At 41.5% G+C, this 26,141-nt stretch overlaps 2 protein-coding genes across 5 annotated transcripts in view; both read left to right on the forward strand.

Annotated features, from left to right (window-relative positions):
* Positions 1–9,114, forward strand: part of TMEM245 (transmembrane protein 245) — a 98,442-nt gene extending 89,328 nt beyond the window's left edge. For all 3 annotated transcript variants that reach the window (XM_032307537.1, XM_032307539.1, XM_032307538.1), the window contains one exon: positions 4,240–9,114. In XM_032307537.1, the coding sequence (XP_032163428.1) occupies positions 4,240–4,285 (46 nt within the window). In that variant the 3' untranslated portion in view covers positions 4,286–9,114. The remainder of the gene's footprint in view (positions 1–4,239) is intronic.
* Positions 9,115–10,887: 1,773 nt separating this feature from the next.
* CTNNAL1 (catenin alpha like 1) overlaps positions 10,888–26,141 on the forward strand; it is a 64,084-nt gene continuing 48,830 nt past the window's right edge. Inside the window, exon 1 of one of the 2 annotated variants that reach the window (XM_032307542.1) lies at positions 10,888–11,126. In XM_032307542.1, coding sequence (XP_032163433.1) covers positions 11,004–11,126 — 123 coding nt within the window. In that variant the 5' untranslated portion in view covers positions 10,888–11,003. The remainder of the gene's footprint in view (positions 11,127–26,141) is intronic. The other variant, XM_032307541.1, reaches the window with a different exon arrangement.

A 26,141-nucleotide genomic window follows, 5' to 3' on the forward strand; every position in this document is an offset into this window, starting at 1 on the left:
AAGCCTGCTTTCTGTCTACATCTGCAGACTCCCTCTCTTTTTCTCTCTCTCTGCTGCCTGCCTGCCTTGTGTTTTATTTTCTAGCCATATTGAACTTGTTTTAGTTCCCTGAAGTCATTGTCATCTTTGCACATGTTTTCCCTTTTTATAAAGAATACCACACCCGTTTCCAGGGAAAGCTGATACTGTGGCCTGTCCTCAAAGGTCTCTTCTTCTGAGAAGCATTGCCGGAACTCTCAGGGCTAGATGAGATGTGCCTACCCTGTGGTCTCCTGTGCCACACTTATCTTATTGGAGCTTAATATCCATTATAACTGTGTAGTTTTAATTAATCATCCTTCCCAGTAGTTGGTAAGCTTTCTGGAAGTAGGAACTAGGTCTCATCTGTTTACTACTCTTTTACCATTGCTAGCATGGTATCTGGCACATACAAAATGCTCAGTAAATATTTGAGGAATTAATAGACGAGTGAAACCAAGAACAGTTCAGATAAAAAGATTTTTGCAATATCACCTTGAGGCTGATAAAAGAGGATGGGACATAGTAAGCCCCAGCCTTAGAGCTGTATTCCAGGTTTGTCAGAAAGGAAGCGATGTGCCTAATGGTGATGACATGTACTCTGTCACAAGATTGTGCACCTGTGTGCGAGGTGAGGGTTCGGAAATACACACTCAGCTTATGCCAAGCCAGCTGTGTTAAATTACTCAGATAAAGCTTTTTATTTTTAAATGTCCAAAGTTTATTCTGTATCTCTAGGAGGCAAGGAATCAATAGCTCTTGAGCTGTTAAATCAGAAAAAGTGTAAATGTTTGCATAAACGAATTTTTAAAAATCTTACCAAAAACTTTTGGGGAGGAAGATTCAGAATTCAAGGAGTTGGGATTGATTATAAATGAGAAATCACACTGCACATTCCCCATTGCCATCAGAGGAACTGTAAAATGTTAATAGCAGTCTCTGTCCCTCGAACCGCATGTGGCCCTGTTCTGCTTTCCTTGCTCTTAAATCAGAAATCCTACCACTGGCATGCTTGGGTGGCTCAGTTGGTTAAGCGGCTGCCTTCGGCTCAGGTCATGATCCCAGTGTCCTGGGATCGAGTCCCACATCAGGCTCCTTGCTCGACAGGGAGCCTGCTTCTGCCTCTCCCTGCCTTTCTGTCTGCCTGTGCTCGTTCGCTCTCTCTCCCTCTGTCTCTGACAAATAAATAAATAAAATCTTTAAAAAAAAAAAAAAAAGAAAGAAAGAAATCCTACCACTGTCATTCTTAGCATCTAATAATCCTTATGGTTTGGAAAAGAACACTGTATTTAGATGACTAAGGTAGGACATTCACTGTTTCTAGAAACATTATCAATGCAGTATTATCCCTTTGTTTCTTCCTGTTCTAGAGAGGTCAGGATTTATGAGCCCTGCTGATTACTGAGCTCAGTGCTTCTCCATGAGGACAGAAGTCAATTATCTCTGTATCACCAGGTTAGGGAGTTTGTTTTCCAGGAGATAGACGTTTGTTTAAGATCAGGTTACTTCTGGGGCGCCAGGGTGGCTCAGTTGGTTGAACAGCTGACTCTTGGTTTTGACTCAGCTTGGGTCATGATCTCAGGGTCCTGGGGTTGAGCCCCGTGTGGGCTCAACTCCCCGGCGGGGAGTCTGCTTCAGCATTCTCTCCATCTCCCTCATACCACCCCTGGCATATACAGTCACTTTCTCTAAAATAAATACGTGAAAATCTTAAAAAACAAAAAAAAAGTCCGTGTTACCTCTGTAGGCTTCTACACATGCACACACGCGCGCACTCCTGCATCCAGCCATTGCCGCTCTAAACATCTAGAGAAGGTAGAATGTTGAGTTGGAAAATCGTTAGTAACTATTTTCTCAGTGTGCTTCACTTTGTTTTCCTTTTTCTTGGGTGCTTTTAGAGACTTTCTTGGCCTGGAGGCAGAATTGAATAGTAGGTATGAATTTCAAGGTGACGGCTAAGTTTACTTGTCAACAGAAAGCAGTCACCAGGCCAACCACAGTCCTAATCTCATTTCATGCATCTTTGCCCTGAGGCAGAAATTTTCATTCATAATTTAGAAGAACTGAATAGAGATTCAAACTTGCAGATACCCTAGAAATGTGAAAAGATGTCAGAGGATGGATTTGAAACCTATTGTATATTGGGAAATGCTTTTTAGTATAGGTCAGTTTTGGGTTATTGGTTTTAAAGATTTTCCAGGGCTCCCACAGCTGTTAGCCAACTTTTCCTGTACACAAATTGAAGAACATAAATTTAGGTGAGAGTGTGAAAAATAGATACATAAATAAATAGACAGCTAGGGCAATGGTTCTGGGTGGGAGTGGGTAGGAGTTTTGCTCCCTTCAGAAGATATTTGGCAACATCTAGAGACATTCTGGTTGTCACAACTCCACCAGTTAGAGCTAGAGATACTGCTAAACATCTTACCATGCACAAAAATGTCGAGGGTACTGCCCTTGAGAAACCCTGATTTGATATACAGATAGGTAGTAACACAGATAAAACCTGGGAGTATATAATATGTCTTCATTTGGGGGGATTTCTTTCAGAATGTAAAATTATTTAAAGAAACAAAATTCATTCCAATTCTTTCTCCTATCAGTGTATATTCAACATGGTGGGTTTGGCCATACCACACGTATGCCCTTTCACAGCCATAGCCAGGAAGCTCATCCATTCTTCAGAGCTAATCCTTTGGAGGTAGAGCTGTGCTGGTCGGAGGTGGGCTTTATTGGTCCAGAGGCTAGAGGACCCCCACCAGGGAGGCAGCCTTGAGATAACACAGTGTTCTTGAATGTAATCTCTTTTCTGTAACTTTCTACCTGTGCCCTCTTGATTCTGAAGTACTCCTGACATTGGGCTAAAGGGTTAGTCTTTCATTTACCTCGGTTCCACCCAGCTAGCCCACCTCATAGTGTGATGCAGAAATTGAGAAGACAAAGGAATAAGGCAGAAGGGGGGGAAGACAGGTGGTGTGAGTGCAGAATTGCACCTGGCAGATTATTTGCTTTATGAAGTTTTAGGTGATTTGTAGTTAATGACAACTTTTTGTCCCCTTTTGTATCTACAGCTGAGTTCTTTTCTGAATTTCTGGAGTATATTCCTTATATTCCACTTTAGGTCTGTTTCTAATGAAAAAGTTGAGTCATTGTGTACAGTCATCAACACTTGGTTATAGGTATGAAAATAAAATAGGCTTTCATTGACTGATTAAAAAAAATTTAAGAAGATACCACATAGTGTAGTGATGTGGCTACAAGTTAATATAACTTGAAGACCTTAGACTTGTTTTGAAAAATGCCAACATTTTAAGCTTAACTATTTTTCCGAGTTCCTAGTTGGGGATATTGCTGTAAAGGAGCAAAGTAACTTCTGTCGGAAAGGGTAATATATGTGTGCTTTGTCTTTTTTATCATTTAAGAGACATTTGACTGTATATAAACAGAAAAAAGCACCCCCAAACTAAAAAAATCCCACCCTCAACAGAACTCAAAATAACAACAGAACTCAAAATAAAAATAGAACTCAAAATAACCTCCAAAGCTAGAGGTTTATTTCTTGGGCAAAAGAAGCCAGAAGTAGGAAGTCTAGGGCTCATGTGACTGTTCCACAAACATTCATGCACAGTCTCCCTACATTCTGCTCATCCAGCTTGTTCTGAGGTCTTTTCGTGTAAGATGGGATCTTGAATTCATCCTCAGTAAACTCTGACCTGGCCACCAAAGATACAGACCAGACTGGGTCACATCGTCATAGCTCGGGCATGTGAGTGATGTAGCAAAGACGAGCTAGCTGTCACAGTGCTAAGGTAGGACCCTCAGATATGTAGCGGACCCCCTCCACCCAGACCAGATACTACTTAGTCACATGGTCGGTCATACATGGTTTCAGGGGAATCTGGGGAGATCATCTTGGATGGGAGACAGTGGACTCAGCCAAAAAAAAAAAAAAAAAAATGGAGTTCTTATTACCGAAGACTGAGAAACACCTAGCAGACTTTGAAACAATACTTGGTGAAAGTATTAGCAATATATAGTGACTATATAACCTTGTCAAAGCTCTCAGGTTATCAAAATAAAATGTTGTTACTTGGCAATTAATTATTGGTTGGACACTGTTTTCCTTTTCTTTTTTTAAAGTGTTTCTTTGGCTTTATCCCCCCACCCCACCCCACCCTATTCCAAAAGCAGAACTAATCTTTCTTTCTTTTCTTCTTATAGGACTTTCCATGATATTTCTGATGATGCGAAATCTTCAGTAGACTGACATGGTTTGCACACAGCGATTTCTGTAGGAGGTTCAGTTTCTCACAGCTCAGCTGTGGCCTTCTGTCCTTTCATCTGTGCCTAGCAAGCAGAGCCCAGGAAAGCAGCAGAACCCTCCTGGCCTTCCATACAGAATGCCTGGACAAGAGAGAACTTGCTGTGGGTTGCTTTGCCTTTTAAAGCACAGCTTTAGAACTCAGAATTGTGGTTTGCTCACTTACCTGTTGCTAAGATGGCTTGAAAAAATTTCAGTTTATACACTGGTAACTTGGCTCGAAATTTCCCACTTTGGTTATCTATATTATTATAATATGTATTTATAAAGATATTTTAAGAGTCCTGAACTACCTGCTGTTAAAAATATTCACAGTGTAATTTTCTCCTGGTTTAAGAAATCTGTTCTTAAACATTTTTATGACCGTCACTTTTTAATGAAGAGGGTTTTTCACTTTTGAATATGTAGTTGCTTGAGCAGGAAAAGGGAGTCTTCTACCCTTCTACCTACTTCCCTCTGTGAAGTGTAAGGCCGGGTGGCTTATTTGAAGGTCAGCGAGGTGTGTGTTGCAACCCCAGGAGACAGAGAAAAACAAGCTCTTCCTCCCTTTCGGCTCCCTCCATCTGCCATTATACTATTGCCGGATTCTTAAAACTTGGTTGACCACTTTGAAGTAGAATACTTACTAAGCTGCTGTTAATGGTAACAATATGACAATTCATGTTGGGGTTCAGTTTTTCCAAATGCTTTAAGTGAAAAATCTCAGGAGTAGCAGTTCTCTGAGTTGTTAAATATATCTGTGTGTACTTATTTGGAATTCTGCCAGTTAGTTACTTATTAGCAGTAGAATGTTACATTTAGGTAGTATTTTTCCATCACTTAGCACAGTGCCTTGCACATGAGACTCCAGATGAAGGCGTGTTGAAGGAGGACTTTTTAAGTCTCCCACACATCACAATGACCAGCACAGTGCTTTGCGCGTTACAAAGTCATGTTGCACACATTCTTTCCCAGTCACTTCCCGGCAGCTTTCACACAGCGTTATGTTTTTTATAACACTTTCATACAGGTGGGAAGCTTAAGGTTCAGAAATGTTCAGTAAGTCTTTTACCTCAAATCTTTCTGACTTTGTAATCTGCAAACTCTGCCCTGTTGTTGCATTTCTTCCCATACCTTCTGCAGTCTTCCCAGTGCTTGTCCTACAGTTAATGACAGGCTGGGACGAGAACCCAGCTCTTCGCGTGGTGCCCTTACCACTGTAGGAAACGATCATCGGGCTCTTTCTCTATCCCCAGGGGAATATAGAGGAGAAAGTGTTACTGAATGTCAAAGACTTCCCTTTGGAAAGCATTTAAGAGTAGAAATCATTTTTTTCCTAAATCATCTTCTCCCTGAGAAGCACTGTCAGTGGTAATTAGCTTAAATTCATCCTGGTATCACTCAAGAAATTAACTCCCTATAGGAAAGAGGCTACCATGAGGGTTTTGACTGTTTATACAGTAGACTACATGCAGATCTCTTGTTTTTACCGTCCCTCTACAATTATAATCTAATATTACACCAAGTGTTCATTTGGCCACTAACCAACTCCTTTTTTTCTTTAGACAGTTGTTGAGTCATTCGTTCAGAAACACATTCACTGAGAGTTGGCCTCTCTGGTTTCCATGCCAACTGCTGTACAGAGGACAGCTCCTGGGAATGCCTTCTCCCACCATAAATCTTAGCCAGATCATGTGCTTGCTAAAACTATGAATTTTGTAGTGAAAGGGTTAAAAAAGGAATCAGGTTTGTTTTTGTTAATTGTATACTGGTAAGTTTATAACTATAATTGGTACATATTCATAAGAGGCAAGTATTAAACACAGTGAGTTTAGTGTGCATATACAAATTATGTTCCTCCAAAGTGTTTTTAGCTGTATAAAGTGATACTGCAAAAAACTAAACTCCAGCTAATGTATGGCTGTTGTTGGTCATAATTATTAGTATAAATACCAGGTTCTTAGGAACTTAGGAGCCCTAAGAGAATAGTTTGGAGCTCCCAAAATGGGCAGTGATATAATATCACCTAAAAAATCAGTCCTGTACACGGTCCTCATCAGGAGACTGGAACTGCCCTGATGTTCCAGCAACTTCAGAAGGACTCTGAAGGCCAGCCAGCTAGGGGAGGAGCCCTCGACCAGAGAAACCTATGCCCTCAGACAGTGAAGAGGCTTTACGGAATTTTCACAGGTCACAGAGCTCACGTAGTATGAAAAGCGAGGAGTTTCAAACTCAGGTCTCACAGTGGCTTGCCCCCAGATTCTCAGGATTTGTCCCAGAAAGAATGTTCCCCTAGGAACAGACAGTGCATGGATGAAGTAGCTTCAGTAAAAATGGATACAGAAAGCCTATCCCAAGGTCTTATATTTTTTATAGCTTTATTAAAGATTAGTTTTAAGTTCATATTCATTATTTCAGTTGTAAACCGAGTGGGGGAATGGGAAAAGATTAGTCTCCACACAGATGTGCTCCCCTCTCTTCTGAGAATACGGTGTACCATTTTTAGCATAAACTCCGTGTCCTGTAAATCCTTCTTCAGTTCCAAAATTTCTTTCACATTGTCTGTTCCTGGAAGTGATCTGTCACACTGCCTGAGATACAAGTCTTTATTTGTGTTTAAACTTGTGAGGATTCCTAACACTCTCTTCCATTAGAGGTAGTTAGCTGGTAGAATTTTCTTGTGACCTGTGAGACTGGTGTAGATTGACTCTTGACAAGGAGAGGATTACCCAAGAAGTGTTCTGAAGACACGCTGTATTCAAACAAACTGAGAGTCTTTGGAAATGGCAGCTGTTTATTACAGTTAAAGGGCTGCCAAAAGGCTTGCAGGTGAGGTCCTCTAGCTAACCTTGGTCTTAAATCCCCATTGTGACTACTCATACCCTTATTTCCCATACTGATTGTATCTAGTACTTCAGGATATGTCACTACTGGGCAAGAAATACTCAGAAATTCAGGCCATGAACGATTAGATTAGAGAGAAAAAAAAAAATTGTAGGTGAGCTATCCAGGGCTCTCAACCTCAGGGTTTATAGGAAAAACCCTTTCAGAACTTCCCATACTCTAGTCCTGATTGGCAGTTTCCTGTAGGAGTCTTCTAAGACCCTTATCAAAGTATTATACTAGGCATTTCATACTGGAGATAGCCTCTGGTAATATACTTCCAAATGTTAGTTCTAGCTGAGAGTAAATTTTTTTTTTTAAATTGGTTTTTGTCCTTACACATTTGCCATCAAAATATATTCATTTCACTGATTTATTAAGGACCTGCAAAAAAATGTGCTAACTGAAAGCACTGGGCAGTTATATTTTTTTGATAGTTTATAAATAATAAAGAGAATTATAAATCAAGACAATCTGTCTACTAGTCATAGAAATTCTGTGCTAGAATGGGCTGTGTATAATTAGGCAATCCTATTGTTTTCTAGGGGAGAAAACAAATCCATAGGTTGAAGTGGCTTTTCTAACACACAGAGTCAGTAACAGGATTCTGAATAGAATACAGTTTTGGTCCCCCCCCCCCCTTAGCCCATTGTTCTGCATCTCTTCCCTTTCCCTAATAGTTGAGCAAATTTTGGAAAGATAGGTTCCTTATAGCGGTAGTTCCAAGAGATGTTATTAGATATTGTAAGAGACAGAAGTGTGCATGGTGGGATGGAACTCCATAGTCAGCTAAAATTGAGGAATGCTGAGTTTGTTTCCTTTCTGTAGGACTTCTAAGAGTTTTTAGTGTGCTGTTATATATTGTGAATTTATGAGGGACAAATTGTTTATTACACTTATTTGACCTGAAACCACCCCGCCCCCCCCCCCCCCAATCCTTTTAGCAGAGCTTCACCAAGGACTACTGGTCCTTTGGGAAATATGGCTCTCCAGTAAGTTTACAGCTCTTTTGGGAGACATCATTAATGGAAATTCTGAATGGTAACCATATTACCACATAAACTATAACAAATCTCAAAGAAAACCTATTTGCCATTCAGAGCTATACGTAAAGTATAGAGATTCTTTTCCACCTATGGTGTGTAAAATCAGTATTTGTGCTTAGTTTTGCAAGTTTTTCAAGGATCTAGTAATGTGCAAATACAGTGGTGATATGTTGATATTACATTTTAATAATGCTTTTGTATGTCACTTTATAGTTTTCAGACTGCTTTCGTAACAACCCTGTGAGATAGGCAGGCGGTAAGTATTATTGAATGAGGCACTGGAGGCTCAGAAAGGTTTTTTTGTGATTTTTCCCTTAAGTTCATACCACAAAATGATGGAGCCAGAATTCAGTGGCAGAACTTCTGACTCCAAGTCCAGAGTTCTTCACTCCATACCTGGTTTCTTATTTTTCTTCTGGCTTTATATCTTAACAATGAAAGGTGTGGAAATAAATTTTAAAGTAACATCATTTTGGCTTATTCCCAAAGCCTATTTCTTTTTTATTGCAGTGACCTAGAAGGTCTAACTCATTATAGCTGTCCCAAAGAAAACCCTTCTCCGGTCTTCCGCAGTGCCACTTGTTTGGGTGACTGGAGTATATTTCAAATACCATTTGATTCGGAAACCAAGCTTGGATATATAGTTGTAATTGCTGATGTAACTTTTGGAAAAGATATCCTCTGCATTCTCAGGCAAAATAGAGATGGTTTGAAAGCAAAAAAGTTGGTTCATATATGACAGCTCATATTCTTTATTCTCACACAGATGCTACTTCTTAGCTTTAACTTGCTTTGATGAACTTCTAATGTAACCTCTTTGAAAATGTGAAATATTTATATTTTGAAATAAAATTACTAGTGTTGAATGAATCAGGTGGAAAACTTAGTCTCGTTTCTGTGGAGAAATTTGATCTTCCTTGGGGTGAGACTTTCACGAATACATCCATCTGTCTCCTAGGCCTTATCTCTTTTCCTTTGGCACCAGTGCCCACACTGAGTTTTTATGTAATCTGGGCTGCTTACATAAGAGAATGTATGTCTGGAGAATGGATATGGGCTCCTGAAAAAGGTGAAAAGGTCCAAAGCTGAGGCGGGAGCCTTCGGTTCATTGGGGAAGGTGGCCTTGTGGTAGACAAGGAAGTGGTAAGGTTAGGTGGCTGGGGAGTAAGAAACCGAGGAAGAGAAAGTTGGTTAAAGGAACTGCACATTTTGAATGAGGAAAACAGGTCCACATTATGGCTATCTTCAAAGCAAAGATATCTGTGCAGCCCTGGCAGACGGAGCTGAACCCCTAAGTGGGAGGACCGTGAAGCACATTTCAGCAGTGCTTGGGAAAGAGCCTCTGACCCCTGGAGTTCGTGATATTCCGCTCTTCAATCTGACGTGGGTGGAAAAATAATCCTGGTAAAAATCAAAGGGTGGACTCACCAGCCTCAGATTCTTTTGTATTCTGTGGGTTGCCTCCTGGCAGATGTGTTAGTTCACGACTATTTCTCCATGCTTCTCAGTCTATTGCCTAAGCTGAGGACCCCCTCACAGGGGTTTCTGACAACCTCCTTTTGGCTTTGCTTCTGGGACTCCAGGGGCAAAGGGGTGTTCAGCTCTCCCTCCCATCTGATCATGTTCGGGCTCCCTGATTCCTTTAAGTGAGTTTAGGCAGAAATACTAATGATCTTTTCAGTCAATAAACCGCCTTTAGGAAACTGCTCTGTGCTAGGCCCTGCTCAGTGGTAAGTAATTCTGAAAAGTAGTTTTAGGGGCGTCTGGGTGGCTCAGTCAGTCAGGAAACTGACTCTTGATTTCAGCTCAGTTCTTGATCTTAGGGTCATGAGTTCAAGCCACCCCTTGGGCTCCACGTGGGGTGTGGAGCCTACTTAAGGAAAAAACAGTTTTTAAAAAATTATTTATTAATTTGACAGAGAGAGAGATCACAAGTAGGCAGAGAGGCAGGCAGAGAGCGAGGGAAGTAGGCTCCCTGCTGAGCAGAGAGCCCGATGCGGGGCTCGATCCCAGGGCCCTGGATCATGACCTGAGCCAAAGGCAGAAGCTTAACCCATTGAGCCACCCAGGCGCCCAAAAAAGTTTTTAAATGCAAGAGTGTTGAACAATAGGTGAAGCTTTTCCCTATGCCCTAGTTAATTTCCTTTTGAAGAGTAATTTTGAACAGTAGCCTGAAAGATACCCAAATCACTGCCCCCTTGCCAAGTACACAGGTACTCCTTACGGCTGCATTATGAAATGTTTCATTTTCAACCCAGCCCGAATTGTGAGAAAGAGGGTCAGAGGGGAGCCTGGAGGATGTGGGACCTTCTGGAAAGCTCCAGAAAGAAGCTTTACCGGTAAAATTCCCGCCTTGATAAAAGACCCTTCCTACAGGCTTGACTGGTTAGTTAGCTCAGCTTCTAGAAATCATCGTGGGAATTCAGAGTTAAGACGAGTCACCTACCAGGAGGACGAAAAGGGCTGCTAGAGATAGTTGTCCTTGCCCCAGTAGGAGGCCACAAAGCCGCGGGATGCCCGCAGGTGCCTGGTTTGATCCCTCCGGGCGGGGGAGTTGGAGCGATACAGACCTACCGGGGCAGCAGGACCGACCCTAGACCCGAGCGCGTGGGGGCGTGGCTGCCCCGGGGGCGTGGCCCGGTCGGGGGCGGGGCCTCGGGCGGCGCGGGTGCATCGCCGCCGCCGCGGGCGTGCTGGCTGGCGGGCGGCAGGCCCGCAGTGGCGCGGCGTCCCGGTTGCGCGACGGGCCGAGGGCCATGGCCGCCTCTTCGGGCCCGGCCGGCGTCAGCGGCGCCGGCCCGTCCGGCTTCGCCTTCGACTCGGGACTGGAGATCAAAACTCGTTCTGTGGAGCAGACGCTGCTCCCGCTGGTCTCTCAGGTAAAGTGGCGCCCGGCGCGGCCCCTCGTCTCCCCCGGCCGCGGCCCGCGATGGCGGCGGCCGCTCGCACGGCCCGGGGTCGGGTCGGGTCGGCCCGGCGGGAGGCCGCCGCTGCCCCCCATTCCGCGGCAGGACTGCGGCGTCGGGTCGGGCCGCGGGTCTGAAGCTCGGGGACCGGCCTTGGCTGCGGCTGCGGCTTCGGCGTTTGGTCTGGTCCATCCGAAATCCGGCGGCGAGGCCGAGGGGGCTGCGCGGCAGGGGAGGCGGAGGGGCGGGGAGCCCCGGTGCGGACCCGAGAGCCCGGCAGGCAGGTGCGCCGCCCGTCCTGCCCCGCGCGACCCGCCTTGGGCTGTGGCTCCGGCGGCGGGCCCCGCACGGGCTTCCCCGAGGCAGAGAGGACCCTGCGGTGGCCCACAGGTTTGCAGCCCAGTCCACACCCCGACTGCTGGCCGCTCCGGCTGGGGCATTCCTGCCGGCCTCCAGGTCCAGCGTGCTCTCCCCGAGGCCTTTGTCCCTGTCCCCTGCGCGCGTCGGCTCGCTGGGCGCCGGTTCACCCCGGGCCACCCTGCCTGCCCCTGCCCCTTAACCTGCGGCTCCCTTCGGGCCGCTTTTGTCTGGCTTGGGAAGAGTGCAGCGAAGCACTGTCTGATCGTTAATCCGGACACGCATCTTTCTGCCAAATCCCGTCTGGGATGTATGCTTTATTGTATTTGTTGGTCGTAACAGAAGTCTGGAATCAGCTAATTGACGCGCTGAGTTTCAGAGAAGTTTTTGTTGCTGTAAGTCGAGTTATACGCAGCCTGCGGGCTAGCATTCCTCACCTCGATCTGTTGTAGTGTGCCAAGCACTGTGAGGAGGGGAGAATTCTGTGCCTTCAGGAGAGCGTTGGCGATGTGTGACTCACAACTAGATTGTAATGTCTTGATGACTCAACGCGGGTATTGCCAAGACTTTAGAGGTAGAAGGAATCTTAAAGGTTATCTGACTCTAAATTAAAAAATTCTTTCTTACAGCATCTTTACACCTGGTCACCAGTCTCCTGCTTAAACATGTTCAGTGATGGGGAGCCTGTAGCTGTTCCATAGAATTTTAAATGCTGTCTCTTCTCCATCCCAGCCCTGCAAATATTTGAAAATAGCAGTCACACATGTCCCTAGATTCCTGTTATGCTGATTAAATAAATAGCACCCCCTTTAAAAAAAAAAAACAACACTTGTGCTCACTTTAGCTTGGCTAACAGAACAGTGAATGAGTACACCTGACACACCTCCCCCCTCTTCCCTTCCATGTCTGATGGAGGCACTGACCAGAGAGAAGGAGCGCCAGGATCAGTTAGTAACGTCTGCACTGTCCTCCTCTCCGCAAAAGAATGCCACCACTACCAACAATACAACCACAACCCAAAATGAGAAATACTGGAGTAGTTTTAAGAGTGATAAGGGAGTGATAAGTCAAGTTCAACTTGACAGTATTTTTATCCATGTATTTAACAATACGTGTGTTGCTTACTATATGTTAGGCCATGGTTTAAGCACTTTATAAATATTAACTCCTTTAATTTTCGTAACAATCTTATGAGGTAGATATGTGTCTATTCTCATTATATGGAAGAGGAAACTGAGGAATAGTAAGTTTAAGTAACTTATCCCAGGACTTGGAACTGTAAATGTCAAATTGGCGTTTGAACCCAGGCATCCTGGTTCTGGATTCTGTGCTCCTAGTTACACCATATGCTGTGTTCTCTCTAGAGATTAGAAGCAGTGATGAGGTCAGCTGGTGGTAGGTACAGAGAAGGGAGTCCACAATGGAAAAACAAGGTGGAAAGTAGTTGTAATCTGGAGAAATGGTAACTTTTCACAGTATCACTGCTAAAAATGGATCAGTCCTACAGCTCTGCATTGTGTAATGCCGGGATAAAAGAGGGTGGAGTGGAGGAGGAAATGTGTGAATCTGTGAATTGTGTAAATTGCTGCTGAGAGTTAACTAGAGGTCAGTTCTAAAGGGGAAAAAAAATGCCAGTTTTGTTTTTTCTTTTTTCTTTCTTGTTAAAGAATCATTCAAGGTCATAGCTGAGGTTCTGCATCCCACATGTTATGTATCCACAGCTGTATCTTTAGCACAGCACCATAACTGACATCCTAATGATTGACTGTACTCAACAAATAACAGTTGACTTTGCTTAAAATCAAGAAATGAGTAAAGCATGGCCGGAATACTGTTAACAAAGCAGGACAGTGTGGAGTATAATTCAGAGTAATTGTTTCAGTGACTGTTAGCTGATTAAAACTTCAGCGTTCTAGAAATTTCATGTCTAGAAGTCTCATTTTTTAAGGATGCTGCATTATTATCCAATTCATGTTTCATTATTTTATCCACAAGAATATTTTAAGTAAGCATTTATTGTGTACTTAATAGTGCTCCTTGAGGAACTTGTAGTCCAATTGGGAGACAGGACATATAAAAATTAACACATGCCAAGTATCAAATGAATAATATCAATAGCAAATGCTCTAAGAGCTCAGAGAATGCATGGATGAGTCAGGAACGATGCTGTAGAGGAGACCGGGCCTTGAGGTGAGCAAGTAAGACTAACATCATAAAATTTAGTGAGTTTTAAGCAGATATCATCTAACCTCTTCTGACTTTACAGGTAAAAAGTTCTGGGTTACTGGCCTTATTCTAGGAATGCATGATTGAGTTAGTATGAGACAAATGTGTATTATTTTCTGCATTCACATATTGCAAAAGATACATGTTCTTATCAGTAGATGCTCAATTAAGTCCAAATTATAACCATGATAAAAACACCTAGCGAAGCAGTAATAAAAGAAAACTTCCTAACCTGATAAAGAATATCTGCAGAAAACCAGGTGCCTGGGTAGCTCAGTGTGTTAGGCGTCTGACTCTTGATTTTGGCTCAGGTCGAGGTCTTGGGGTCTTGGGATCAAGCCCCAAGTTGGGCCATGTTCAGCAGGGAGTCGGCTTGAACTTCACTCTCTCTCTTTCCCTCTGCCCCATGCTCTCTTGTGCTCCTGCTCTCTCTCCAATAAATAAAGCTTAAACAAAACAATACAAAACATTTCCTTTAAAACCAGAAATAGGAGGGATGTGTGCTGTTGCAGCTTTTACTCAACACTGTACTGGAAATCCTAACCAGCGTGATGAGATGAGAAGTGAAAGGTGTAAAGAGAGAAGGAAAATAAAAACTTTCAAGAGCCTACAGATAAATCATAAAAACTAGGAGGTTTAGTAAATTCACTGAATAGAGGATACTAAAGTCAACTGCATTTTTCTACATTAATTTTAAAAAAAAAGGTGATTCTTGGGACGCCTGGGTGGCTCAGTTGGTTAGGCAGTTGCCTTCGGCTCAGGTTATGATCCCAGCGTTCTGGGATCGAGTCCCGCATCGGGCTCCTTGCTCGGCAGGGAGCCTGCTTCTCCCTCTGCCTCTGCCTGCCATTCTGTCCGCCTGTACTCGCTCTCTCCCGCTCTCTCTGACAAATAAATAAATAAAATCTTAAAAAAAAAGGTGATTCTAAAAAAACCCCCACCATTTAGAATAAAAATGACAGCAAAAATGAGGTTCTTAGGAGTATATACATAGCAAAAGAGATGCCAAACTTTGTGAAAAGAATTTTTTTTTTTAATTTTAAAAGATTTTATTTATTTATTTATTTTAGAGAGAGAGAGAGAGAGAAAATGAGAGAGAGTGAGCATGACGGGGGAAGGTCAGAGGGAGAAGCAGACCTCTTGCTGAGCAGGGAGCCTGACGTAGGACTCAGTCCTGCGACTCCAGGATCATGACCTCACCTGAAGGCAGTCATTCAACCAACTGAGCCACCCAGGTGCCCCAATTTTTTTTTAATTTTTATGTTTTTTAAAGATTTTTATTTTTAAGTAATCTCTATACCCTACTTGGGGCTCAGACTCAAATCCACCGAGATCACGAGTCACATGCTCCACACACTGAGCCAGCCAGGCAGCCCAAGAATTTTAAAAATTTATTGAAAGCCACAGTAGATCTAGAAAAATGGAGTGAAGTACTGTGTTTATGACTAGATTGACTCATCAATTTTTCCTATTAGTCTATAAATTTAATACAATTCCAGTGAGAACTTCAACAGGATTTTTGAATAGAATTTGATAAAAAGTGGTTATAATTTCATATAATTATATGAAGGAGCAAGGAGCCAAGAATAGCGAGAAGAGAAACAAAGTGGGAAGAGTTCAAGGCCTTATAAAACAATCATAATTAAGGTAATAGACCAGTGAATGGGAACAGAGAACCTAGAAACAGATCCACCCATATATGGAAACTTGATAAATCACAGAATTGGCACTGCTGGTTAGTGGGGAAAGGAAAAACTTTTAAAAATGGGGCTAAAACAATTGTTATCTAATAGTAACACATGAAATTGGAAGCCTGTCCCACACGATATGTAAAAATCAATTCCAGAGAGATTAAGGACATCAGTATGAAAATGAAAAACGTGTAACACTTTTAGGGAAAAAACCCCCACAACTGGACAATATTTTCATCACCTCATGGTGGGAAGTGATTTTTTAATATACCAGAAGTAAAAATTCTGAACAAAGATTGTATAAATCTGACTCCGTCAGAATGAAGAACATCTGTTTACCAAAATTGAAAGTATAAGCCATGAAATGGGAGAATATGAGTGCAACACAGATCACCAATAGATGATTGGTAGTATCCAGAATAAATAAAGGATGGCAGTGAATCAAAAATTTAAAAATTACCTATTAAAGATTGGTACAAATAGTCATCTCATGGAAGAGGAAACAGATGACAAAAAGAAATGTAAAAGATGTTCAATTTTATCAGAAATCAGGGGAGCACAAATTAAAACCACAATGAGAACAAGTAATGGTGAAAAATGTGGAGCCTGTGGGAATGGCAACAGTAAACCACTTTGGAAAACAGTTGGATGTCATCTAAACTTGAATGTGGTATTACCCATGGCCCAGCAAGTCTACTCCAAAATCCATACCCTCTAGAGAAAGTCCTGCATGTGTGTTAGGGACATAAATTGAAATGTTGATTTTTTTTTTTTTGCTTCTAATGGCCCCAAACTGGAAACTACCTAAATCTACCTAAATGTCTTTTAACAGTAGGATATTTAAATAAATTGTGTTATGTTCGTACAGTGAGATACTGGGCAGCAGTGAAATGAATGAACCACAGCTATAATTATCAGTATGGTTGAATCTCAAAAATACAATGTTGAGTGAAAAAAAATTAAAGGCTCAAAAGCAGGCAAAATGAAACCATGTTATAACATTTGTACAGTAATAAAGAAGTGATGAGCACAAAATCAGGACAGTGGTTTCTTCTGGGGAGAGTGAGGTGGGTGATGTGGAAAGGGGCCCAAAAGGCATTTGGATTATCAGAGGTAATGGTAATGTTCTCTTAAGCTTGGTGCTGGCTGCATATGGCTTCCATTTCTTTATGCTTGCATATGTATGTTATATATACTCGTTTGTTACATATTTTCTAACTCAGAGAGTTGTTTAAAAGCCCTGGGTTAGGTCCCAAGCACAAATCCTGTACGTTCTTTAATAATCATATTGTTCTTGGGGCGCCGGGGTGGCTCATTCAGTTAAGTGTCTGCCAGGCACCTGGGACTGAGTCCTGTCTTGGGCTCCCTGTTCAGTGGAGAGTCTGCTTCTCTCTCTGCCCCCCCCCCCCCCGCCCACCTCTTTATGCTCGCTTGCTCTCAAATAAATAAAGAAAGAAAAAAAAATTTTTTTAAAGCTGGGCTCTTTTTAAAGCCCAGCTTAAAAAAAAAAAAAGAAAAAGTAATAATCATTTTATTCTTCCTGTCAAATGCCCACTCCCAGTCTTAAAACGGTTTTATCCAAGGAAGGGAAAAGGGATGTCTGCCACATACTCCACCCTGGTGTGGAATGTTATTCTACCACCCACTAGTCTTTTCCTGTCTGTGATTAGATTTACTGCATTCACCGTTGTACAGACCCTTCACGTTTCTAAGGTAGCTCACCTTGTCTTTCCGTTTCTCTCTGTCCTGTCCTGTAGGCTTTTCAGGATCCTTGTCTCATTAATCAAAGATGAATAGAGAATGTATGGGGCCCTCTTTGCTGATTTGTGTATGAGAATTTATGTGGTTTTTTTACCTGCAAACATAAAACACATAAAGTAAGTGAAAGAGCCCCTTTTTTTCTGATTCTTTTAAAGCAACTGCCATAATTTGGTGTTTTTAATCCATATTTCCACACTTTCATTCAAACCATGGATGGTTTCTATAGCTGATTAGCCTTTTTTTTTTTTTTTTTTAAAGGCTCCTTGCCCAACGTGGGCCTTGAACTCACAACCCTGAGATCAAGAGCCACATGCTTTACCGACTGAGTCAGCCAGGCACCTCGAATTTTTATATGTAATTATTTTGAGAACTCGCTAATGAGTTAAGTCCAGAGACAAATTCCTCTGTAGGCTGACTCCCTTATTATTATTATTTTTTTATTAAGCCATTGTTCTTTTATCTGGGCTACTACCGTTTTTTTTCTTCCTGGTCTTTACTAGTTGTCTTGCTTCCCCACAAAATAAGTAAACTAAGAAAATCTATTTCAATGAAGAGATTACTGTGAGCTATTCTAGAAAATAAGAATAACATCACAAACATGAGGAGAGAAGAGAGATTCTAGAAATGTAAACTGTAATATCTAGCCATTATGTAATGTTTACTATATGCCAGACACTATTCTAAATACTTTATTTAATTTACTGATGTACTCTCCACAATGAACTTGTGAAATGGGTACTATTATTATTCCTGTTTTTACATATTTGAGAATATGGAGTTACAGAAAGATTAGATGACTTGCCACATTGTCACATGACAGAGCCAGAATTCAAACCCAGGCAAAATAAGCCAGAGATCATGCTCTTAACTGCTAGGATATACTTTGCTGGAGATTGGTACTTCTTGATACCCTTTGTTAGAAGGTATCAAATAAGCCCTAGTTCTTATTCTTGTATTCCACAGCAGAATTCTTCAGTGTATCAGATGCTCTTTCTTCCCCATGGGATGCATTTCTGCCCTCTTTTTTCCCAGTTCTTTGAGGCATATTCTAGACTCTGGGGTCAGGGCATCTTTGGGTCGTGACTCCCAATTTAATATGCCTCCTATTTTTGTAGAATAATGCTAAAATTTTATGTGGCACTTATAATTTACAAGGCACTCTCACCAACTGTCTTTTCCCTGATCTTTAGCATAATCCCGTGAGGAAAGAAGCAGTGTAGTTACTAACAGCATCGGCAGCTTACTGCCTTTGTGACGTTGGGCAAATTCTTTACCTTTTTAAAGTTCAGGTCTTTATCTGTAAGATGAGGGTAATAATAGTATATGCCTCTTAGAGATATAGGCATTAAATTCATTAATATTTGTTGAGTGTTAAATGCTATCTAGTCTTATTTTTCACATGACAAAAAAATTCAAGTTTGATCTCAGTTTTGTAAAACTGTGTGTTTAGGTTTGTATAAAACAGGACTGAGCAAAATTATGGCAAAATGCTCCTGGGATAGTGTGATGATAAGTAATTTTTATTTCTTTAGTCTTTCTATATCCCCCTCCCTTTTTAAAAGATTTTATTTATTTATCTGACAGAGTGAGAGAGCACAAGCAGGGGAAGCAGCAGAGGGAGAGGGAGAAGCTGGATCCCCACTGAGCAGGGAGCCCAATGTGGGGCTCGATCCTAGGACCCTGGGATCTTTACCTGAGCCAAAGGTAGAAACATAACTGACTGAGCCACCCAGAGACCCCATTTCCCATTTTTTAAAAGTAATCAACATGTATAACTTTTTGAACTTTCCTTTTAAAAAATTTGAGAATAATGTAAGGATATAAACTGACCTTTTTTTTTTTTTTAAATTTATTTGACAGAGAGAGAAATCACAAGTAGGCGGAGAGTCAGGCAGAGAGAGAGAGAAGCAGGCTCCCGCTGAGCAAAGAGCCCGATGCGGGGCTCGATCCCAGGACACTGAGATCGTGACCTGAGCCGAAGGCAGCGGCTTAATCCACTGAGCCACCCAGGCGCCCCTAAACTGACCTTTTAATACGGAATTTTGTAAATTGATTTGGCTCCTGTATATGTCAGTTTCAAATGTGTACCTGTATTGGATTAAACATTTTTCAGGATGCTTCTAGTAAAAGGAAGACGGCTACATGTAATTAAACGCTGGGGAGGATGCTTGTAATGAAACAAAACGTGTGATTCAGAACTAACTATAGTTGGCATTTTAGTCTAATTGCTGATCTTCTCTATACAATTGAAAATTTAAAGCTTTTGGTAATAAACACAACTTAAACTCCTTTTCACTCCAGAGTTTCTTAGTTGTTTGCAATAGTCAATGGTGATTAAGTGCTCTGTTCTTCAGGTGGTACATACAAAAGGTTCCTTAGGGTCTCTCTGGTGTGAGGAAGGATCAAAGACTCCTAAGGACTTGACACAATAAAAAAATTCAGTAAAGTTGCCAGAAAAAAAAAAGTAAACATGCAGAAATCAGTTGTGTTTCCATAAGCTAACAACAAAATACTTGAAAAAGAAATAAAATAATCCCTTTTACCACAGCATCAGAAACAATACTTAAAAATATATTTGATCAAGGAGATGAAAGATCTGTACACTGAAAACTGTTAAGACTTTGGTAAAAGAAATTGAAGACAAAAATAAATGGAACGATAGCCCATGTTCATGGATCTGAATAACTAATATATTTTTTAATAAAGATTTTATTTATTTATTTGACAGAGATCACAAGTAGGCAGAGAGTCAGGGAGTGGTTTAGGGGAAGCAGGCTCCCTGCTGAGCAGAGAGCCCTATGTGGGGCTTAATCCCAGGACCCTGGGATCATGACCTGAGTGGAAGGTGGAGGCTTTAACCCACTGAGCCACCCAGGTGCCCCAAGAACTAACATTTTTTAAATGTCCATAACACCTACAGCCATCTGTAGATTTCGTGCAATCTCTATCATAATTCCAAAAGCATTTTTTTCCCCTACAGAAATAGAAAAACAATCCTAAAATTTGTACAGAAGTGCAAAAGACTCCCAACTAACTAAAACAGCCTTGGGAAAGGAGAACAAATCTAGAGGCAACACACTTCCTGATTTCAAATTATGTTACAGAGCTGTAGTCATTAAACAGTATGGCACCAACATAAAAACAGACATGTAGTCCAATGAAACAGAATTGAAAGGCCGGAGATAAACCCATACGTATATGGTAAAATAGTATTTGAGAAGGAAGCCAAGAATAACTAATGGGGAAAGGATAGTTTCTTCAGTAAGTGGTGGAAAAACTGGATCATTGCATGCAAAAGAATGAAAGTGGACCCGTATCTTACACCACTCACAAAATTAACTGGAAATGGATCAATGACTTAAATGTAAGACTTGAAACTGTAAAACTCCTGGAAGACAAGAGAAAAATCTTGACATTGGTCTTGGCAGTGATTTTTGGATATGCCAACAAGAATACAAGTAACAGAAGGAAAAATAAGCAAGTGGGACTACATCAAACCAAAAAGCTTCTGCACACCAAAAGGAGAAATCAACAAAGTGAAAAGACAGCCTACGAAATGGAATAAAATATTTGCAAACCATCTATCTGATAAGAGGTTAGCTTTTAAAATATTTTATATATATATATATATATATATATAATATATATATATATATATGGAGCTTATACCACTCCATAGCAAGAAGAAAGTCTCACTTAAAAATGGGCAGAGGAAAAAAAAATGGGCAGAGGAACTGAACATTTTTTTGCTTGTTTATTGCAGAACTGCTTTTAAGAACAAAAACTCAAAGCAACCAAAATGCCTGTTAGTAGGGCAATGAATAAATAAATTGTGACTGATTCATATGAAATAAATACATTAGATCTACATATATCAACGTAGATCTCAAATTGATAAAATTTAACAACAAAGAAACCAAATCCAGAAAGATACAGTATACTATTTATCTGGTAGGTATTGGATTCACTTCAAACCCTGCCTCAGGGAAGGGTGTGAAGGGAATGAAAGGTAGTCCAATTTTATCTGTACATTTAAAAATCTAAAACAAAACTAATAAAATCTGAACATTTTAAAAAAATGTTTGTTAGAGTGGGAACGGGGTGGGGGGCAGAGAGAGAGGGAGAGAAAGTCTTAAGCAGACTCTGCACTGCCTCACACAGGGCTTGAACTCATACCCTGAGATCACGACCTGAGCCAAAAGCAGGAGTCTGATGCTTAACCAACTGTGCCACCCAGGTGCCCCTGAACATACTTTTTTTGAAAGAAGACATACAAATGGTTACTACATTTACGAAAATATGCTCAGCATCACTAATCATCAAGGAAATTAGGCCAAAACCACAATGAGATGCCACCACAACCTTCTTAGAATTGGATGTTATCAAAAAGAAATGAAAACAAGTGTTGTTGGAGATTTGGAGAAGGGAAGCCTTGTGCACTGTTGATGGGAATGTAAATAGGCTCAGCCACTATGGAAAACAGCATGAAGGCTCCACAGGAAAAAATAGGACTGTCATATGACTCAGTCATTCCACTTTTGGGTATATATCCTAAGGAAATGAAATCAGGATCTTGAAGAGATATTTGCACTCCCATATTCATTGCAGAATTATTCACAATAGCCAAGATATGGAAACAACCTCAGTGACCTTCTATTGATAAATAGATGGAGAAGATGTGGTATAAAAATACAATGGAATATTAGTCATGAGAAAGAAGGAAATTTTGCCATTTGCTACAACACAGATGGACCTTGAAGGCATTATGCTAAGTAAAATAAATCAGAGAAGGCGAATACCAAATGATCTCACTTATATGTGGATCTACAAAAGACAAACCCATAGAAACAGTTCAGTGGTGGTTGTGAGGGGCTACCAGGTTGTGAGGGGGAAAGAGGAGATGTTGGTCAAAGGGTGCAAATGTCCAGTTTTAAGATGAGTAAGTTCTAGGGATCTGATGTACAGCATGGTGACTGTACATTAACAACTCCATATTATATACTTAAAACTTGCTGAAAGAATAGATCTTAGGGGCGCCTGGGTGGCTCAGTGGGTTAAGCCTCTGCCTCTCAGGTCATGATCTCAGGGTGCTGGGATCGAGCCCCGCACTGGGCTCCCTGCTCTGCGGGGAGTCTGCCCCCCACACCCGCCGCCTGCCTCTCTGCCTACTTGTGATCTCTCTCTTTGTCAAATAAATAAAAATAAAATCTTAAAAAAAAAAGACTAGATCTTAAATGTTCTTATGACCACCAAAAAGAAAGATTATGTGAGGTGATAGAAGTGTTACCGATTTTGGTCATCATTTGTAGATTGTGGAATCATTTGCAGTGTATGTGTGCAGCAGATCATCACACTGTACACCTTAATTTTGCACAGTGTCATATGTAAGTTATATATCAGTAAAAATAAAGTATGGTCTCAGAGTCAAATGATCTGACTGTGAATCTTGGCTTCACCTTGTAATAGCTATGAGACCTTAAATAAGCATCTTTTAATGTCTATTGCTTTCTTTGTAAAAAGGGGATAAAGTAGTACCTACATGCTAAGCTTACTGTGAGGATTAAATTACATTGTTTGTTCAAAAACACTTTTTTTTGTGCCTGCCGTGCAGAGATGTTAGTGTTATGCCGATGCATTGTGTTTCTTCTACCACGCATTGAAGGTTCATCTTAGACGATACCAATCTAATCCATCAGGCAATCCAGTTTATCTGTTTTCCATTCTCTTGACTATTGCTGCCTTATTTCAAGCCAGCATTAAAAAAATTGTTTTTAAGATTTTATTTATTTATTTGACAGAGAGAGAGAGAGATTGAGAGAGAGAGAGAGCACAAGCAGCGGGAGTGGGAGAGGGAGAAGAGCAGTGAGCCCGACGCAGGACTCGATCCCAGGACTCCAGGATCGTGACCTGAGCCAAAGGCAGACGCTTAACCAACTGAGCCACCCAGGCACCCTAAGCTGGCATTTTTTAGAAAAGATTTTATTGATGTACTGATCTGAGAGAGAGAGAGAGTGACAGTGTGAGCAGTAGGAAGAGGATCTCAAGCCAACTGCACACCGAGCATGAAGTCCAACGCAGGGCCTGATCTCCTGACTTTGAAATCATGAACTCAGCCAAAACCAGGAGTCAGACGTTTAACTCATTGAGCCATCCACGTGCCCCAAGCTGCCATCATCTTTTACCTGGACTACTGCGATGCTTTCCTAACTGGTCTCCCTCCTACTTTTGCCACTTTTTCAATCTACTCTTATTCTTTAAAAAAAAAAAAATTGAGATTGTATTAGTTATTATTAGTTATTTACTGCTACTTAATGGTTTAAAAACAACAAACATCTATTATCTTAGATTCTTTGTGTCAGGAATTTGTGAGTGACGCACCTGCCTGGTTTTAGACTGCTCACGTGTCTGTAAGCAGAAGGCCCGACTGGCTAGCTGTCGGCCAGAGGCCTCACTCAGTTCTTTGTCATGTCAGACTGCATCAGGCTGGTCAAGTGTCTTCGTGACATGGTAACTGGCTTCCCCGTAGGGGGAATAATCTCCTAGAGGGAAGGATGGAAACCAGCGTGTGTTTGTGACCTGCCTTCCAAAGTAACGCACTGTCACTTCTGCTTTATGAGTTAGAAGTGATTCACTCAGTTCAGCCCACACTCAAGGACAGGGGAGTTAGGCTCCACCTCTTGAAGGAGGAATAGCAAAGAATTTGTGGACATATTTTAATATCACCACACTTCACACTATGGTCACAAATCGTTTACCTCTTCCCGTTTGCAAACAGCCTCTACCCCAGTCCTCCTAAACATCTCATCCCTCTACAGTATCCGCTGGAAATTCAAGATTTTGCCATCTAATTCTGATTCGGTGAGGCTTTTTGTATGTGTAGTTTAGGTGTAGTTCCTTGAGTATAGTTTCATTTGATCTGAAAACTTGTGAACTAAAGCGACAAATAATTTGTTCCCAAACACACAACTTCTAGTGGTAGGACAGGCAGAGAATAATCATTACGGACATTTTTGTTAGAACAACCCCTCCACCCAAAACAAAACAAAACAAAAAGCAAACAGGAAAATAGGCGTGGGATAACTGTCATATACTTCTGTTTGAAAATGGGAAACAGAGGAATAGGAGTCACTGGTTCACAGGATTCTGAAACCCACCCAGACACAGGTTAGTAGTACGATGAAGACCTGAGGTGTGGGAATGTTCTTCATGGCTCTTAGCACGGCCCTTGGAGCCATCCTCGCTCATGAGAGGTAGCCCATGTTTGTAGCTGCACAGTTTCCTGGCCTGCACACTGCCTGTGGAAGTCTCTCTTCATTTCATACTGATCGATCTCCTTCAGTCCAAGCTGGTAGCATTCCTCCTGACATAATTATCTTTAAAGTTTTGTGGGTCTCCTGTGGATCTTATTGGGCTCGCTCAATTAGGCAAACCATACCCGTAAGTCTCTTTATGATAAGCCCTGCTCTAACCCGGGCTTCTTCTGGGGCTCCTCAGGACAGTACCTCTAAAACGTCTCAGGAGACCTGTTGTTTAAGTGAATGGATCTCTGGAGCACCACCTTGAATCTTCCTGAGATCCTAACGTACAATTTTATAGTCACACTCTTAGCTTCAGCTTTAGACCTTGCTTTCCCGACAGTGCCCTAGATTTTGTTTTTGCTTGGAAGCCATTCTTAATTTAGCATCATTGGCCTCCTGGTGAAGCTGGGAATTTTTAAATCCAGAAGGCCTGGCTTCTTTTTTATTTCACAGTGTTTCCTTTAGCTTCTGTCTCACATCTTATATTTTACATTTTAAGCAAGAAACCAAGTAGCATCTTCAAAATATGTCTAGAAATCTCCTTAGCTGGATCACCCAGTTCATTAGGTGTATTCTCTAATTTACACATTCCTGGGGGTGAGTTTCTGTCACTACATACCAAAGATCCTCTTTTCTTGTGTTCCCAATAAGATTTTTCTCACTTTCCTTTAAAGCCTTCACCCATAACTTCTCAGTGGTCACCATACTTCTACAAAGTTTATTCAGCACTCTCTAGCTTTTACTAACTCCTCAAAGTCCATTCAGCTTCCAAGGCCTGATGTCAAAGCCACTTCCACATTTTGGTTTTTGTTACAGCATTGCCCCAGTTCCAGATGCCAAAACATTGATCAGTTATCTATTGATACATAATAAATCACCCCAGATTTGGTGCCTTAAAGCAGTAAACATTTATCATCTCATAGTTTCTGTGGGTCAAGAATTCTGGGATGGCTTACCTGGTAGTTCTGGATTCAGGCCTTTTGTGAGATTAAAATCAAGATGTTGACTGGATGCACAGTAATCTGAAGGTTCGACTGAGGCTGGAGAGTTTGTTCCCATATTCACTCTAATTGCTGTAGGCAGGAGTCTTAAGTTCTTTACTATCTTTTGGCCGGAAGCCTCAGTTTATCCCCCTATGGGTCTCTCCATAGAGTTGCTTGCGTGTCCTCCAAGATATGATAGCTGGTTTTCTCCCAGAGTGATTGATCTGAGATTGAGGAGGGGGCGGAGATGGAAGTTACAATGTGTTTTATGACCTATTCTCAGAATGACCTGTTCTCAGAAGTACACCATTGCTTCACTTTACTCATTAGAAGTGAGTCACTAAGTTCAGTTTATACTTAAGGAGAGAAAAATGAGGCTCTACCTCTTAAAAGCAGAAATACTGAAGAACTTGTGGACACATTTAAGAATAGCTTAAATGGCAAGGTATCTGGGTGGTTCAGTTGGTTAAACAGCTACCTTTGGCTCAGATCATGATCCCGGAGTCCTGGGATCCAGGCCTGCATCGCGCTCCCAGCTCCACCGGGCATCTGCTTCTCCCTCTGACCTTCTCTTATTTCATGCTCTCTCTCATACTCTTTCTCTCTCTCTCAAATAAATAAATAAAAATCTTAAAAAAAAAATAGCTAGAGGGCACCTGGGTGACTCAGTTG

This window comes from Mustela erminea, chromosome 12 (genome assembly GCF_009829155.1).
Source record: "Mustela erminea isolate mMusErm1 chromosome 12, mMusErm1.Pri, whole genome shotgun sequence".
NCBI lineage: Eukaryota > Metazoa > Chordata > Mammalia > Carnivora > Mustelidae > Mustela > Mustela erminea.